General features: G+C 47.5%; 1 protein-coding gene across 1 annotated transcript in view; it reads right to left on the bottom strand.

The window, feature by feature from the left end:
• Positions 1 to 17,121, bottom strand: part of LOC134092593 (low-density lipoprotein receptor-related protein 1-like) — a 160,608-nt gene that overhangs the window by 54,934 nt on the left and 88,553 nt on the right. The window contains exons 18-27 of the mRNA XM_062545572.1: positions 17,051 to 17,121; positions 16,402 to 16,482; positions 14,531 to 14,698; positions 11,935 to 12,117; positions 11,352 to 11,549; positions 10,733 to 10,978; positions 4,858 to 5,055; positions 2,037 to 2,241; positions 1,348 to 1,512; positions 79 to 323 (exon numbers count right to left, since the gene is read on the bottom strand). The exon at positions 17,051 to 17,121 is cut by the window's right edge and continues 46 nt beyond it. Coding sequence (XP_062401556.1) covers positions 79 to 323; positions 1,348 to 1,512; positions 2,037 to 2,241; positions 4,858 to 5,055; positions 10,733 to 10,978; positions 11,352 to 11,549; positions 11,935 to 12,117; positions 14,531 to 14,698; positions 16,402 to 16,482; positions 17,051 to 17,121 — 1,760 coding nt within the window. The remainder of the gene's footprint in view (positions 1 to 78; positions 324 to 1,347; positions 1,513 to 2,036; positions 2,242 to 4,857; positions 5,056 to 10,732; positions 10,979 to 11,351; positions 11,550 to 11,934; positions 12,118 to 14,530; positions 14,699 to 16,401; positions 16,483 to 17,050) is intronic.

Here is a 17,121-nt window from a genome sequence, read left to right as displayed (position 1 = left end):
ACCCTGGGGCTGTCTGGACGGGTGGTACACCTGCAGGTCGAAGGGAGGTTAAGAGAGGGGTCATTCGAGGTGCCTTACCCTGGGGCTGTCTGGACGGGTGGTACACCTGCAGGTCGAAGGGCTGCGTGTTGGTCCTCTGCACCACCGTCACGTTGTTGCCCGTCCACTTGTTGGCCTTGGCCAGCGTGTTGGTGCGCCAGTCGGTCCAGTAGACCTCTCCCCCGTACATGGTGACGGCGAACGGGTGCGACAGGTACTCGTGGCCCCGCAGCACCTCGATCAGCCCCGAACCGTCGTACTTGGCCGAGTAAATGGCATCGGACCTGGAGACAGAGGAACCAGAACGATTTTAGTAGCCACTAGCCAGCAAACACCAGCAACACTGTGGGATTCACACCTATGGAACACACAGAGTGGAGGGGGAAAGAGGAGCTTGATGGAAAACTAATCTCAACAGTAACGGGTTCCGGAACAAAAAAAAGCGCCTGCTAAACCCAACAAACGGAAAAAGAAAAATGTAAAGTGTTCACAAGGCCGGGCGCTCTGTGTGGTGAAGCCCGTTTGGGCCGGCCATCGTCCCTCGTCTGATATACAACCGAACCATCGCGGCTGGCAAACGACGCCCTAAAGCTGGCGTCTCATTAGAGGGGGACTGTAAAACGCTTGAGCCGGCGGGCTGATCTAGCCATAAAACACACACTGGCCTGATTAATAAAAGGCGACGGACGGGCCCTCGGCTGCCAGGGCCTGCAGCGGAGCGGCTCAGGAAATACAGCCTCGTCTGGGGCTGGACGGGCTTCACTGAGGCTCCACTGATAGAGATGGGAGCCATAGCACACCGAGAGTGTCTTGCCAGCGCTGCTCAGAGCTGGGAGGCAGCCTATTACTATTGAGTATTAATAATATTGCTATTACTCTTATTATTTCAAGTAGAGTACAGATATTTATAGAGGGAGCATTGAAAGTGTGTTTGAGCACGTGCCTGTGTGTGTGTGTGTGTGTGTGTACAGTATGTATGAGCATGTGTGTGCTTGTGCGCGCGTGTGTGTATGTATGAGCATGTGTGTGCATGTGCGCATGTGTGTGTATGTATGTATGAGCATGTGTGTGTGTGTGTGTGTGTGTGTGTATGTGTATTTTTGGGTGTGAGAGAGATAGCGCGTGTGTGTGTGTGTGTACGTGTGTGTGTGTGTGTGTGTGTGTGTGTGTGTGTGTGTGTGTGTGTGTGTGTGTGAGTGAGAGAGATAGAGTATGTGTGTGTGACTGTCAGTCTGTCTGTCTGTGATGGCATATGTGTTTGTGTGAGCAAGGCTGACACCCAAATCCTCCACTGCTGCAGCGTCTGACCTGGCATCGATCCACAGGATGCGGCGCTCCAGGTAGTCGACGGTGAGGCCGTTGGGCCAACCACCGTTTCCTGTCTCCTTGTGGACCAAGCGCCGGCCCTCACCACTCATGGATGCTGCCTCAATCCGTGGCATACTAGCGTCCCAGTCCGTCCAGAAGAGGATACTGAGAGGTGGGAGAGAGAGAGAGATCGTGATGGAGAAAGACAGAGAGAGAGAAAGACAGAGAGAGAGAGAGAGAGAGAGAGTGCAGACAAAATGAAAAACAGAGAGGCAATGTGATAATTGGATCAAGGCAGAATTACAGCTTTCAAGGAATTTATTGCTAAAGTAATAGAAGGCAAACAATCCGTCTCTGCAACCCTATCCTGGAGAGAGGCCTAACATTGTTAACTTCAGCTCCAGTCCAGTGTTTGCCTAAACTGAGTGCTTGAGAGTCAACTGCCTGTCAATTGTAGCACAGCAGCTAGCAATAGTGCAGCTGAGGGATCTAGAACACCCTTATTCCACTCAAGTCCAGAACTAACTCCAGGTTCTCCTGAGAACGTTCTCATTAAGAGACTTCTCTGATATTGTGCCAGCTGAAACAGATTTCTATGGAGACTTAAGGAGCTGTGTATTTTCCTATCAGTTTCCATGACAATCGTGTTATTTCTTTTTTTGTTTTTGTTTTTTGGACTCTTCCATTACCCTTCGCGGGGGTCGAGGGCGATGGCCCTGGGGTGCTCCACCTCTCCGGCCAGCAGGGTGGTCCTCATGCTGCCGTTGAGCTTGGCCACCTCGATCTGGTCCAGGTTGCTCTCCACCCAGTAGATGTTCCCCGCGATCCAGTCCACCGCAAGGCCCTCGGGAGTGGCCAGACCGTACTGGATGACCACATCAAAACTGGTCAGGGCTGCGGAAGGACAGGAGGGATGAGTCCAAGGAGAGAAAGGCAGAGAGAGAGAAAGAGAGAGAGACAGAGAGAGAACGACAGACAGGCAAAGAGAGAGAGCGCAAGAGAGACACAGACAGACAGAGACAGCAAAAGAGATAGAGGAGTGAGAGGACAGCAGAAAGAGAGAGAGGGAAGGAGAGAGAGAAAAAGAGAAGCAGAGACAGAAATGACTTGCTAGAGATAAGTGCAACGATGCGGCAAGCTGAGCAAGATAAAATGCCAACATATGCTGGCTAACTGAGGCCTTTCAATGAAGTGTTTGAAATGTTGACAGTTCAATTAAAGTCCCATCGCCTGGAGGCGACGACGCCACTGACGTGCGAGGAGAGACATTAGGCTGCCCAACCTGTCTCATTCCCCTCCTCAGCCCAACAGCAGGGCCCACGCTCATTCAATTTGGAATTCCGGGCAGGCAAATTGAATCCACAGATGCGGGTCTGTGCATATTGTTTCCTATGGGGACTTTGCTAACTGAATGAATTTCATTCCCGGTTTATTTCCCCAAACCGAAAGCACAATGAGGCTCATATTCGCAGCGTTGCTCCAGTGGCTCTTCCCTGCTGAGCATTGGGCTTTCTCTCAGCCACTCCGCGCAGCTCAATAGCACCTGATTGATTCACACAACACACACACACCACACACACACACACATGCAGACACACACATGCAGACACACACATGCAGACACACACATGCAGACACACACACACACACACACACACACACACACCTTTCCATTAATGGCTATTCACTCTTCACAGCAGTCTGCTAACAACAGACATTTCTGCTGTCTAGACAACTAGACATTTGATTTCTTCATTGTCATTATCATCAGCACTCTGTGCAAATCAGATCGCTGCTGCCTCCGACGTCAAAGGGTCTCAGCGAGAACCTTCCAGAAGCAGCGGCGCGAATCAGCTCGTCACGAGGGGGCCGTCACGATAAGATCAACGGGAGCACCGGCGGCAGGAGAGAGACACTCTAGCCACGCTTGTCATTCAGGTCCACGGCTGCAGTTTTGTGATGGAGAAGAAGGAGGTGTGTGTGTGGGGCATTAAAGTGGGCCGACGTGTCTGCACCACCTCTCCTCCACCCATCCCATCCCATCCCCTCCACCCATCCCATCAGCACACTCCCACCTGTGTCCCATTTACGACATGTTTGGACATGATGACAAGAGAGGGCTAACATGCGGCGGATCAGAGAACAAACTAGCTCACTGTGTTTCTCTGCTGTAACATCCTACAACCACAATTACTGGGAATGGACTAATCACAACAAACTAGCTATTATGTTGTTATGTTAGACCGTCGCGCGTGCGCGCACACACACACACACTCACGCGGCACTCAGCACACAGTGATTTAGTGATGATGGGGTAATGCGGGCCTGCTGCACAGATTTGATTTGATGGATTGTTTTATCCTTTTGAAGGCAGTCCCTGCAGTTTAGACTGATTGCCTTTGCCGTGCCGTGAGAATGTCCACGCGCTCGGTGATTGATTGCTTTTGCCTGGCCGCGGGTATGTGCGGCAGATGCTTTCTGCGCTCTGCCAGCCGCCCTGCTGGGAAGTTGCAAAGGAAACAACACGGCCAGATTCCACCGCGCACTCTGCTGAAACATTTGGATGAAAAACAGCAGGCGATCCCCGAGATCTTTTATTTCATTTTTTTTTCTCGAAAAATGTATATGCTTGGCTCTCTCGTATGATGATTGTGGCTGCGGAGTTTGTTTTTGCTACCCGGCCTGATGCCTCGTTTGATTCATCCAGCAGGAGAGGGCCTGCAGCTCTCCACTGGAGCTCTTCTACGTCCCTGCTGGATGCCTCTCGCTTTGATACGGGCGTCTTTTGAGATGCCTGTGAATGAGATTGGCCTATCTCACACTCCCAGGGGGCTGGGATCCACACGCTCAGCAGTAGCAGATTTCGGCACTGGTAAGGAGATACAGTTATGATGCGGCGGTAAAAATGCATAATCTCTGTAACCGCTGAATATGAAAGCCCTAATCCAAAACAAATGGGGCTATGATTACTCGTATGAGCAAACTTAATCATCTCGTATCTTCTTTCCAGGTCATAACTTCAGCAAGATAAAATGATTAAAAAAAAAAATAGCAGTTGCAGTCTGCATCTATGGAGGAAGGAAAACCATACTGAGATCTGTTGGGACTATGGTGGGTGGAGGGTAGAACTGAACCGTTCAGGAAGGTTCTAGTTCAGGTTTACAAGGTTCTAGAGGGCTGATAGACTTTGGACCTTTAATGAAGTAACTAGATAGATAGATAGATAGATACTTTATTGATCCCCAAGGGGAAATTCAAGAATCTAGAGAGTTACACTGGGAATCTACCAATGGTCATTAACTTATCAAGATGTAATAGTTCACATTAGGATCAATTAAGTTCATTAATCAAATCAGAAAGCGTTTTTTGCTGAATATTGATTTACTTTGCAGTGGTACAACTAACGCTCCACTGTGCTCCACATTATATCTGGCTTTGAACTGTCTTGACCAAATCTTAAGGTCAACTCCCCCCCCCCCCCCCGTGGGCTTTGTTGTGGAGCTCACTCACCTCCGTTGTCGGACAGCTTGCCGCGGTAGATCTTGTCCTCCACCACGTCGGTCCAGTAGAGGGTGTTCTCCTTCAGGTGGAAGTCCAGGGCGATGGTGTTCCGCAGGCCCGGCACCAGCACGCTGAACTCGCCCTTGTGCAGGTCGATGCGCCGGATCTCGTGGCGGTTGGAGAAGATGATGAAGGGCTTGAAAGGATCTGAGTGGGGAGGGTGAGACAGAGGGGGAGGACAACATCATCTTCATGAACACTACCATCTGGATCCAGTTGCATCTGACATGAGCCAAGGTGCTACAGCTTTGTGGTTGGATGTAGCAGCTAGGAGCTACTGCAGTAGCTGAGACAGTGGAACACACATGGCTCCTCAGCATCATGACTGTGAGCCCTGCCACCTGCCCCCGCTAGTCATGACCTCACACAGTGTCTACCTGTATTATACTGTGCTCTATAACTTATCTTTAGCCCTATATGTTTTTATAATCTATAACTTACAGTTAAGCCCAAAATTATTAGCCCCCCTTATGAATTCAGACATAATCCTTTGTTTATACATGAAAATTACCATTTCCAAAAATGTGCCTAGTTTATATGATTACAGAAGCGCAAAGACAGTATGCCCACAAAGTTTGATGATCATTGTTTACTCATGCTCTGATTTGTGACAAGAAAAGCAAAAATTGACATGTTCAAAATGATTAGCCCCCAGACCATTAATAGTCAATAGTGTAGCCTTTCTTTGCTTCAACTGACAACAACTTCTTTGAATAGTCTTTTACTAGGTTGGCACATATCTCTTAAGCACTCTTTAGCTCCAGCTCGTTCAAACTGCATGGTTTTCTTGTATGGACTCTTGCTTTAAGCACGTGCCACAGATTCTCAATGGGGTTGAGGTCTGGTCTCTGTGTAGGCTATTCCAGCACCTTGATTTTGGTATCCTTTAGGGCGTTTTAGACCACTCTTCACTATGCTTTGGGTTATTATCATGCTGAAGGAGCTGGTGGTGACCTAAGCCTAGACTAAGAGCAGGTGTCTTGATGTTATCCCTCAAAAGGTCAACATAATCTTTCTTTTTCATGATCCCATGCACCCAAACAAGGCTCCCTGTGCCTGAGACAGCAAAACAGCCCCATTACATGATGCTCCTACCACCATGCTTCACTGTGGGAACTGTATTTTTATGGTTGTAGGCCTTCCCTTTTTTCGCCAAACATAGGCAACATCCATGTGCCCAAACAGCTCCAGTTTAATGTCATCAGACCAAAGGACAGTTTTCCAAAACTCATTTTTAGCTTTTAAATGTGCATGGGCAAAGTTCAGTCTGACTTTGAAGCGCCCCTTTGGAGTAAGGGGTTTTTCTCAGCCGATAACCTTGGAGGCCTCCACAATAAAAATCCCTCGCTACTGTCTTCCTCAAGACTTTAACCCCAGAGGTCTCAAGGTCAGCAACTATCATTTTGGCGGATGTGCAGGGTTGCTTGCTAACATCCCTGATGATTTTTCTCTCTAAATTGAGATATTTAGCATTTTCATCCACACTTAGGTTTGTTATGCACAAACTTGGAACTCTTTGTACTTTGTAATGATGCCTTGCACGGCTGTTCTACAGACTGTGAAGCATCTAGAAATTACAGTATAGCCTTTCTCCATATTATAGGCCTCAATGATGTTCTTTCTGAGGTCCAGACAGATTTCCTTTATCTTCAGTATGCCTGTAAAGGCAGTCCCCTCTCAGACAGGTGTTCAAGTGCCTGTAGGCCTGTTCCTTGAAGTCTTTAGGTAAACAATCAATGCTGGTTGGGTGTTCAGGTGTTGTCTGGACATTAACTAACTGCAAAGGTGTGGCTTGAAAGGCGACAGGTTGGTCGTGTGCGTTTAAAAGCAAAAAAATCACATGGGGGCTATTCATTTTGACCACTCCACTTTTCACACAATTTGAGATTAAGCATTCCTAATAATATATTAACACTCCAAAATGCACCAGATTCTACATAATAACACTGGCGAATGTTTGATTTTTAAAATTTGATCAGGGATGAAAAATTTAAGGAGAATTTTAGAGTAATGTTCCAAAATTTCAGGGGGGCTAATAATTTTGGGCTTAACTGTATCTATAACCCTATGCCCCTATACCATCATTGGCTTCATCTTATTGAGTGAGGAGCAGAGCATGAACAACATGGCTATGCCCAATATCAGCTGTACTGCGATTCCCACCGTCATCCTCATTACTATAAACACTATCACAGTCATCATTATCATCACCACCAGCATCATCATTCACTATCAATACTGACAGGATCCTAATGATCATAATATCACCATCATTATCATCACCATCGGCAACTTCTCTACCGTCATCATCATCACTGTTATCATCATCACAATCGTCGTCGTGTTTGTCATCCCCATCACTGCCAATGTCAGCACTAACTCTGCTCTGACATTGGCGTTCTATTTGAGGGCTCTAAGCAGCAGAGTCCAGACCAGCCCGGTCTCCTCCCTGACCCACATATAGCTGCACCGCTGCGGGGCAGAACCAATCCCTCATCAGCGCCGGTCCCTCTCCGAGAGGCCCCCGTGAATAAAGCCCGGGCCCCAGGGGAGCGCCCCGACATCTGCTGAGCCTACGTACGCCCCCGCACCCCCAGCTTCCTCCCATCAAGGTCGGAGAAATGCATTCCATCAGAGATCACCTCTGGAATGACCGGAAAAACCAGCCACGACTCGCCTCCCTGCGTTAAAGGAGTGCATGTGTGTGTGTGTGTGTGTGGGGGGGGGGTGTGGGGGGGGGGGGGGGTGTTTCTAAAATTAAACCAGTTCTGCTTACACACACACACACACACACACACACACACACACACACACACACACACACACACACACACACACACACACACACACACACACACATACACACACACACACACGTCACACTGCCTAGAATGGCCCATGGCAGATTTCCATGGTTTACCAGTGGATGTGATTAATTGCCGCCAACATCCTTTTTAAACATGATAATTTCACAGAACATATATAAGTCTGCTCGGAGCCATTTTTTCCCCCTGTGGCGGGTGAGTGGGAGTCGAACTGAAATATGAAGGGACTCCTTCATTTGCAGCCGGTAATAAAGTCAAACGCAGCACATTTGTTCACCTCTTAATGAAATAAGATAATGGCCAGGTTGAAGTTAGCGTTTTTTTAATCCCGCGCTAATGAGGATTTACGCTGGCTGTCCAGGACGGGCTTATCTCCGGCAAGCAGGCGCTGGTTTGAGTGACGCGGCGAGATGTTGCCACGGGAAGGAGGGAGGGAGGGGGAGAGGGAGAGGGAGAGAGAGCGAGGGATGGGGAGGGAGAAAGGGAGGAGAGAGAGAGAGCAAAGGATGGGGAGGGAGGAAGGAGGGGTGGATGGACTGTGGCTGAAAAACGGAGACGAAAAGTGATGTGTTCACAGCGTGGTAGCTGCTCATCCCAAGAAGGTGTGATGTTTCTGTCTCCTCCACCTATTCCTTTCTCTTCCGTTAGTCTTCTCTGGCATTCAGCCGCCGCCTCCCTCCTCTTTCAGAGTTCTTTCTAGAAGATGTCTCTGCAGTCATGCTGGTCCCATCTCTCACTGACTCATTCAATGGCTGACAGGGGCTTTGTCTCTCTTCTCCTGGTGCCTACATGCCTTCTTCTCTCTTCCCCTAGTGTACAGTATGTACAGTATATATGTGTGTGTGTGTGTGTGTGTGTGTGTGTGTGTGTGTGTGTGTGTGGTTCTGGAAAAAAATAAGAGACCACTGCACATGTTTCTGATCCTGCAGTTGCTGAGAGACATTGTTGACGGTCATATTCAAACCTAACAGACCACTGCAAATTTGAATCTGACTGTCAACTCATTTGAATGTCACTCCGCAATCATAGGCCATCAGGGAAATCTGCAGTGGTCTCTTAAATGTTTTAACATCTAATATAAATCTCTCTCTCTCTATGTATATAGACACACACGCATACACAAATAAACACATCACACACACAAATCTCTTTATATCTACAGTAGTTTATTCTCTCCCTTCCCTCTCACTCTCTCTCTCGCTCTCTCTCTCTCTCTGTGTACTGTATGTGCTGTGGTCTCTCTCTTCTCATCAGCAGCCTTCTCTACAGTATATCTCCTCTCACTCCTCTTTCAGTCACCCTGCTGTCCTTCATGTCATCACTCCATTCTTCCAGTGTGGGTTTACGTGACCGCTGATAAAAAAGAAAAGAGGGAGAGGGGGGGAGGGAAAAAGCCACAGGACTTCCTGCCAAAGCAAATCTCTGGTAGTGCCTTGGTCCACTCACATGGCGAGCCCACTCACAAACCACACCAAACCAAACCATTTCCTGCCAAACAGCGCACTCCCCCGCCATCTCCGCCCCGTTCCCTTCGCTCGTCTCTTCTCCCCTCTTGTCTCTTCCACTCCCTCTCATTCCAGATCGAAACCACCATTTCCTCTCCAAGCTACCGCTGGACTTAGCGAGGACGAGGCGGGGGAAAGAGCAAACAGATTTGTTGAGGCTCTGCTGGGATTTGGAAGTGCGATGGCGTGGCTTCGGAGTTCCGTCACGGTTGTCACCTATAATCCCGAACGCCGAGACCGCGGTCTCTGATTCCCACCCCTCCCCTGTCATCAATCTCCGCTCTCCTCTCCCGCTTGCGTGCTCCTGCGATTGGGACTGTAGAAGTATTCCTGGAGAGAGCACGGTTGGTCTGGGAAAGTCGTGCGCTGTCTCGTGTCTCCAGTTACCAATGTCTGTTTCATCTCCTCTTTTTGTTGTTTTCTGGAAAATTCCATCTTTTTTTCCGAGCCTCTACATCACTGCCCCCACCCCACACACACACACCATTCTTTCTGAGTCTCTTTGTCATGGAAAAAAGTCTTCAGTTGCATCTCTTTCTCCCTCACCCGAGTTGAACTCGATGACACCACACACTGCCCTGGAGAGAGATCCATTGTGCTCCCTTTCTCCCTCTATTGATTACTCGTCTCCCCAATCACGGCTGTATTTTCTCATTCTCATTCAGCCACAGTCAGTTTTCATCCGCTGCTTTCAAAGCGCTCAACTTCTCCGTCCTCTGATTTCTAACACGGCTTTTTTTTTCTTCACCTTCCTAAATTGAGGTGCGCCCTTACTCATGCCTCTCTCCACTCTTTCTTTCTCTCCCTCTGTCTCCCATCATTCTTTCTTTTCTTCTGCCTGCTCCTTGCTGCCTGTATTTCTCTTGCTCAGTAAATGGCTGCTTCTGAGTCAGGAGTTTTTTGGTTTACTGTACCCATAAAGGTAGACTTCAATCTCCTGCTCCTCTCGCACCTCTCCTCCCACGACGGTCTTCCTCTCGCTCCATCGCTCCTCTCTTTGACAGTTTCCTTTTTTACTGGTAATTAAATAAGCCTCATGTCTTTCCCCTCACCCTTCCTGTCACATTCTTTCTCCACCCATCTGTTCTCCATCCCATATCCCATTCTTTCACTCTTACTCTACCTCGCTGTGGCAGTGGCTCAGAAAGTTGCCGGTTCGAGCCCGACTCCTCCTGACCCTGCAGAATTGTCCTTGAGCAAGACAATTAACCCCAGCGTGATGAGCAGGTCTCGCACGGCAGCCTCCGCCATCAGTGAGTGTGTGTGTGTGTAAATGGGCGAATGTGAGACATCAATGCATGACATTGTAAAGCTTTGAGTGCTCACAGGAGTTGAAAAAAGCGCTATATAAAGGCAATCCATTTATCATCTCTACCACTCCCTCGACCTCTTTTCCTCCATATACACATCAGTGCTCCTTGAAGGTCGCCTTGTCTGGCTCCAGAGACCCCCCCTGTCCCCCCCCATCCCTGTCCCGTCCCACAACTCTCTTACCGGTACTCTTGCAGCTCTCCTTGTCCGGTTCCAGGACCCAGCCCTCGTAGCAGGAGCACTTGACGCTGAACTTGTCCTGCGAGCAGCGCTGGCTGCACTTGAGGTGCTTGGCGCAGAAGCCCTGCATCTGGCACGTCTTGTTGTCGTTGCCCAGCTCCATGCCCAGCGGGCACGAGCACAGGATGCCCTCGCCGGGAGCCACCGTGCAGTTGTGGCTGCAGCCGCCATTGAAGAGCTGGCACAGGTCTGAGGAGGAGAGGGAGAGTTTGGGAGTGAGAGAGAGAGAGAGAGAGAGAGAGAGAGAGAGAAAGAGAGTTTGGGAGGAAGAAAAAGAGGGAGAGGAACAGACACATTAAAATGTCAGATATTATCAGTAAAACGCTGATTCAATTTCATCCGATCACGCCATTTCCTGCATCATGTCATAATAGACCAATCTTTGGAGTGGGTTATATTTCATATTTCATGTTTAGGTATTTACCATACACTTTAAAAAATTACATTTTTATTGCCATGTTTTATTTTTTTCCATTTTGTGGTTGCGATATTAGATTAAAAGGCAATCTCAGAAAAGCGTGTTGTTTTCAATCTCCAAAAAAGGCCGTTTTCCTCGCCGTACCGCAGAGCTTCTCGTCGGAGCCGTCGGGGCAGTCCACGTTCCCGTCGCACAGCCGCTCGTTGGGCAGGCAGATGCTGGAGTCGTTGGCGCACACGCGGTGTGACATCTTGCACATGAGCGACTCGCAGTTGTCCTCGTCCGAGTTGTCCTCGCAGTCGCTGTCCCCGTCGCACACCCAGGCCTTACTGATGCAACGCGCTGGACAAAGGGTCAAAGGGCGCAGAGTTAAAGGTGAGCCAACGTACCTCCGACAGCAACTGTGCAGGTTACCTGACCAAACGCCTCCACAACCATCGACTTACAGGAGCAAATAAACTAGCATTAAAACCTACTAGCAATCTCAATTCAATGTTATTACAATGTTGTGCAAAAAAACAGTAAGCTAGGTTTGTGATGAGCATTAGTAAGTTAGCTAATGTATAACAATGTGATATGAGTGATAATAATGAAATAACTAACATTATATCAATTTGCAAAGAGATACTGAAAAACTGAAACAACTTGTCAATTCTCAGATAATACAACTACTAACACCTCACCCCTCACAAAAACATCCACATCTCCCCTGGACTGCCATACGTACCGGAGTCCCTGCAGCCAAACTTGACGGCGGGGTCGCACATGTGCGTGACGCCATCGCAGTTCTTCTCGTCGCTCAGGTCCATGCAGTCGGTGTCGCCGTCGCAGCGCCAGCGCATGGGGATACACAGGCCGTCCATACGACACTGGTACTCATCCGTGTGACAGCCGCCGGGCGGACGAGTGGCTGTGAACGAGGGAGAGAGAGAGAGGGAAAGAGAAAGAGAGAGAGAGAGGGAAAGAGAGAGAGAGAGAGAGGCTTTGAGTTTTAAAAAGTCTTTAATACATCAAGTCCAAAACCATTCCGTATCAGTATGTGCATTAGGGTAGTGCATTAGGGAAGCTTTGTTGACAGATGGGGTAGAAGGGCCTTTGATGTTTGAGATCTAAGTGGTCATATCACAGAGAGAGAGAGAGTGAGAGTGAGAGAGAGAGAGAGAGAGTGAGAGAGAGAGAGTGAAAGAGGAGAAAAAATACCAGTGACCTTGTCACGCCAATAAAGCAAGCTGAATTTGAGAAAGGGAAGAGAGCGGGCAGAGGGAGAGACAGAGATGCATAAGAGGAACAGGGAGAAGATAAAGAGACAGAGAAGAGGGGCAAGAGAGGGATAGAGAAGAGGAAAAAAGAAAGAAGAGAGAGACAGAAAGCATAAGTAGTGATAGAGAAATGGAGAAACAACCGAGACCAAGGCAAGTTAAAATGACAGACAGAGACAGGAGAAAGAGAGGAAGAAAGAGAGGGATAGTAGACAATGAGTGAAGGAGTGTTAAGATAGAGAAGAGAGGGGGGCACAGTGGCACAACAGGCTACAGCACCCATACCATGTTGACCCAGGTTGGCATCAGACCTGCGGTCATATTTCGATCCCACCCCATGTATCTCTCCCACCCACATCCTGTCAGTCTTCACGGTCCTCGAATAAAGGCAAAAAGCCCCAAAAATGTACTTCACAAAAGACAGAGGAGAAGATAAGAGAGTGATTAGGGTAGAGGCAGGCTGACTTGTTGAGCCATAAAAAATGAAAGAGCAAGGTAAGGACAGGAAGATGGAGAAACAATAAAAATGTCTCAAAGAGAAAGTGAACTATTTTTCACTAACCACTTACACTGGCGCACAGTTCTGTTTCGATGGAACGGCGCAAGCTATCTGACAAGCACATTCATCCAAAGAGACTATACTCTCCAGATCTGTTATCGGTTCATGTTTTTGTGGGAAATGACCCCGTGAACTTTGTGTGGCCATTATGATGGTTTATGAGAACTACGTTCCAAGGGTTTCAAGGCATTCTTCAATTGTCGACACAAATGACTCTTTTCCAGTTCCACCAGAAATCATTAAAGGAAGTTGTCTTAATAGAATCTAGTCAAGCTATGAAGCTTACTGTCAAGACACTTTGATCTATTTCAGAGGAAAAAGTTACTCTATGAGCGCCAACTAGAACCTATAAACTAAGATCTAAGAACTAATGAGATCACATAAAAACTACAGATCAGACTCAGATCATACATTACTCCTTAACCTGCAGTTTAATACAACTCAGAAGAATCTGGATCAAAAGCAGGTTTATAGCCCCAATGTAATGACTGTCAATGAGAAGCCAGTAAACAGTGAAAATTATTTATTGCCATTGGTGTCCATCTTCTCTTTTAATCTGGAAGAGAACAGAGACTCCTGACTCCAGTGTGGAGGACATGATTTCTTCCATCATTACCATGCCTGGTGTATTTCACCAGAGCGACACAACAACAGTAGAAGTCAGAAGTTGCCAAAGCCTCAGAGACTAGCAGAGTTCAGATGTCGGTGAGAGAGAAGTTCAGATGTGCTGAACATCTTACTCATTAATGAGCATCTTTAATAAGTTACAACATCAAAAGCCCAGAGTAACTCTAAACCTGCTGATGCCGTAAGCATGTTTGAAAGAGCAGCAGCTCAATAAAGATACAGGAGCCTGAGGAGCCAAAGCACAACACCTTTATATGATTAGATGAGAACCTGCTCGGGGGGGAACATTGTGGTTTGAATAAACCCTACATCCGCAGAGGCACAGTGGCCATTATGAAGTGACCGGGGTGGAGAGAGACTCGGAATGTGAGAGAGCCCTGAGGATGAGGCTGGACAGGGAAACAGAAAACCAGAGAAACAACTAGACCATCACACAGACAGACTAGTGTCTGCATGTCAAACTCAATCCAGCACATTGTCACTGGAGGAAAACAAGAGAGAGAGGGGGAGAAAATGAGATAGAGAGAGAGAGAGGGTGTGTGAGAGAGAAAAAACTTGAAATGTATGTTTACTGATTTGCAATGGCAACCACATGCACAGCACTACTAATATCTGCTCCTCAATCATCTTCTCAAGTCCATGACCAGTGTATGGACATGGTCCTTAATCTAGATGTCTGTATGAGGTCTGTCCACTTATTTTCTTCACACTGTAATCTGTCATCAAACAGAGAGCTGAAGATGCCTGCGCCACAACCATCATCTTGGTCAGCGCAATCAGCCAGTGGATCATCAGGCACTGCTAGATGCATGAGCGCAGACAAGACAGCGCAGTCGGAATTCTGTGATTGGATTGGACGGGGGCGTTCAGGCGCTCACCCTGATTGGTGCAGTTGGCGTGGGTCTCGTCGCTGTAGTCGCCGCAGTCGTTGTCCCCGTCGCAGGTCCAGTAGTCGGGGATGCAGCGTCCGCTGTTGCACTTGAACTGCGAGCTGGAGCAGGAGTGGCTGCAGCCGGCCTCGTCACTGTTGTCCCCGCAGTCGTTATCTGCAACCGGGCACACGCAGTCAGGGACTCCGCTACCACACGTGTGTGTGTGTGTGTGTGTGTGTGTGTGTGTGTGTGTGTGTGTGTATGTGTATGTGTGTGTGTGTGTGTGTGTGTGTGTGTGTGTGTGTGTGTGTGAGTCTGAGAGTGTGTGTGTGTGTGTGTATGTGGTCAGCATACACTAGCATACAAACAATATACATTCTCTCACTCCATCTCTCACTCCATCTCTCTCTCTCTCACACACACACACACACACACACACACACACACACACACACACACTGTATATATATACACACGCAGACACACAAACACACACCCACATGCACTTGCAATGAAACATACACAAAAGCAAACACCCACACTCGCACACAAACACAATGTTCACCCACACATTCTCACATATAAACAAATACACTCAAACACTCACATGTACACACACACATACTGTGCACAAACACACACATACTGTACACAAACACACACACACACACACACACCCTCCTACATACAGTACGTATATGCCTCTGAATTGACTAAATTGGCACTGGCCCAAAAGGCCATTCCAGTACATCTTCATGTCAGAATTCTGCTGACCACCATACATTTCTACTACTCACACACAGCATAAACAAACACTCATTTCACCCACTCACACACACATGGTATCAACACAAACAACAACATCAGCAATGCGTAAACAAAGCATTATGGCACATAAAACAGTGAGACAATGAGGGAATAAAAAATGAAAATCACAGAAACTGCATAGATCAGACCATGCACCATGGGGGGAGGGATTGGCTGTGTCACACTCATTCGTTGTGAGAGCTTTCACTCACATACACAACCAATTAGCTATCAGCCTTTTTGTGGAGAGAGGAAAGCTGGACTTACTCAAATGCCTGCTTTTTAACTGTTCTTATGATTGCAGTCTGCAAACAATTGTCTTATAATGCTTACAATTGTTTCACAATTTTAATATGTACAAAATGACAGAACTGCTATATGCTGTCTTCTCATGAATTATATTATATCAAAATTAATTATAATACAAAATGCACTATAATGATGAATACACTCAACATGACTATGCATCTGTTCAAGTCCAGCATTTGGCGGAGAGCCAATCATCTCTCTCATCTGCCTATGTCACGCCTACTCTCTCAAACAGCCAATGGCATCCCTGTGCTCGTGCTTTCCTGGGGGGACATGGTTCATATATGGTGCATGTCGATCTATGCACTAACCGGTTGGGTTCGGACAATTCAACTCATCAGAGCCGTCCCCACAATCCTTTTCTGCAACACAGAACCAATCGGAAGACAGAGGGAGGACACAGGAAACATGACGTTACAAACCAGACCACGGAACACAATGACCAATGACAATGAGGCGGCCAGCACAATGACACATGCCTCATATACATACATGCACACATACATACATACATACATACATACATACATACATACATACACAAAACAACATAAAACACAAAACAATGGAATAAAGCATACACAAAGGGTATGATAACAATGCATGACTATTCACACAAATCCACCAACGCATACTACAGTGGAGATGCATAAAGAGAGAGAAAGAGAGGGATCAATGGAGGGGTAATGAAGGGAAGGGAGGCTGAGGACTGTAGAGAAGAAAGGAGGAAGAGAAAAAGAGGAGGAGGAAAGGACTCTCACCATTGTCACAGCGCCAGTTGATGTTGATGCAGCGGCCGTTGTCACAGGTGAACTGAGTGAGAGGGAAGCAGGTAGGGTAGGCTGCAAAAATAGTCAGCATAGTTAGGAAAACACCCATACACACATACACACAGACACAAATACAAATGTAAACAAATACACAAACCACCATATAATAGGCAACTTCTCATGCGATGTATCTTACGCAGAAATGTCCCTGTTTCCCTATACTAGTTGCATGTTTTGTTGAAACATTGCTCCAAACAGGTAGCCTAAATGCATAGGTGGAAATGAGGGCTCTCCCCTAATGTATGTCTCAGTCCATACACGATCCTTATGAAAAATGTATGTGCTTCCTCATTGACGCACTATTCATTAAGACCCCATTCTGAACAGATTTTTGTTATTCACACGACTCGGAATTGTAGTCGAAAACGTCAGTTATAACAGCCCACTTATTAAAAAAAATGTTGGGTTTAAATCGGGCTCGGACTCATAAATACAGTTAATGGTTAGGGCCAGACTGAGCTCGGACAGAACGTGTTCAGGATCAGGTGGCGTCGGGCTGGATTGTTTGGGCCTGATCTAAGCTCTACTGCAGACAGTTTGAGTGTTCCTGGTTCTGCAGGTTCTAGATGCGGTTCCCTACCACACGAGGCGGGCTCGTCGGAGCGGTCCCCACAGTCGTCGTCCAGGTCGCACGTCCAGGAGAGCGGGATG

The sequence above is a fragment of the Sardina pilchardus genome, chromosome 9 (genome assembly GCF_963854185.1).
Source record: "Sardina pilchardus chromosome 9, fSarPil1.1, whole genome shotgun sequence".
Classification (NCBI taxonomy): domain Eukaryota; kingdom Metazoa; phylum Chordata; class Actinopteri; order Clupeiformes; family Clupeidae; genus Sardina; species Sardina pilchardus.
This window is presented reverse-complemented; position numbering and strand designations above follow the sequence as displayed.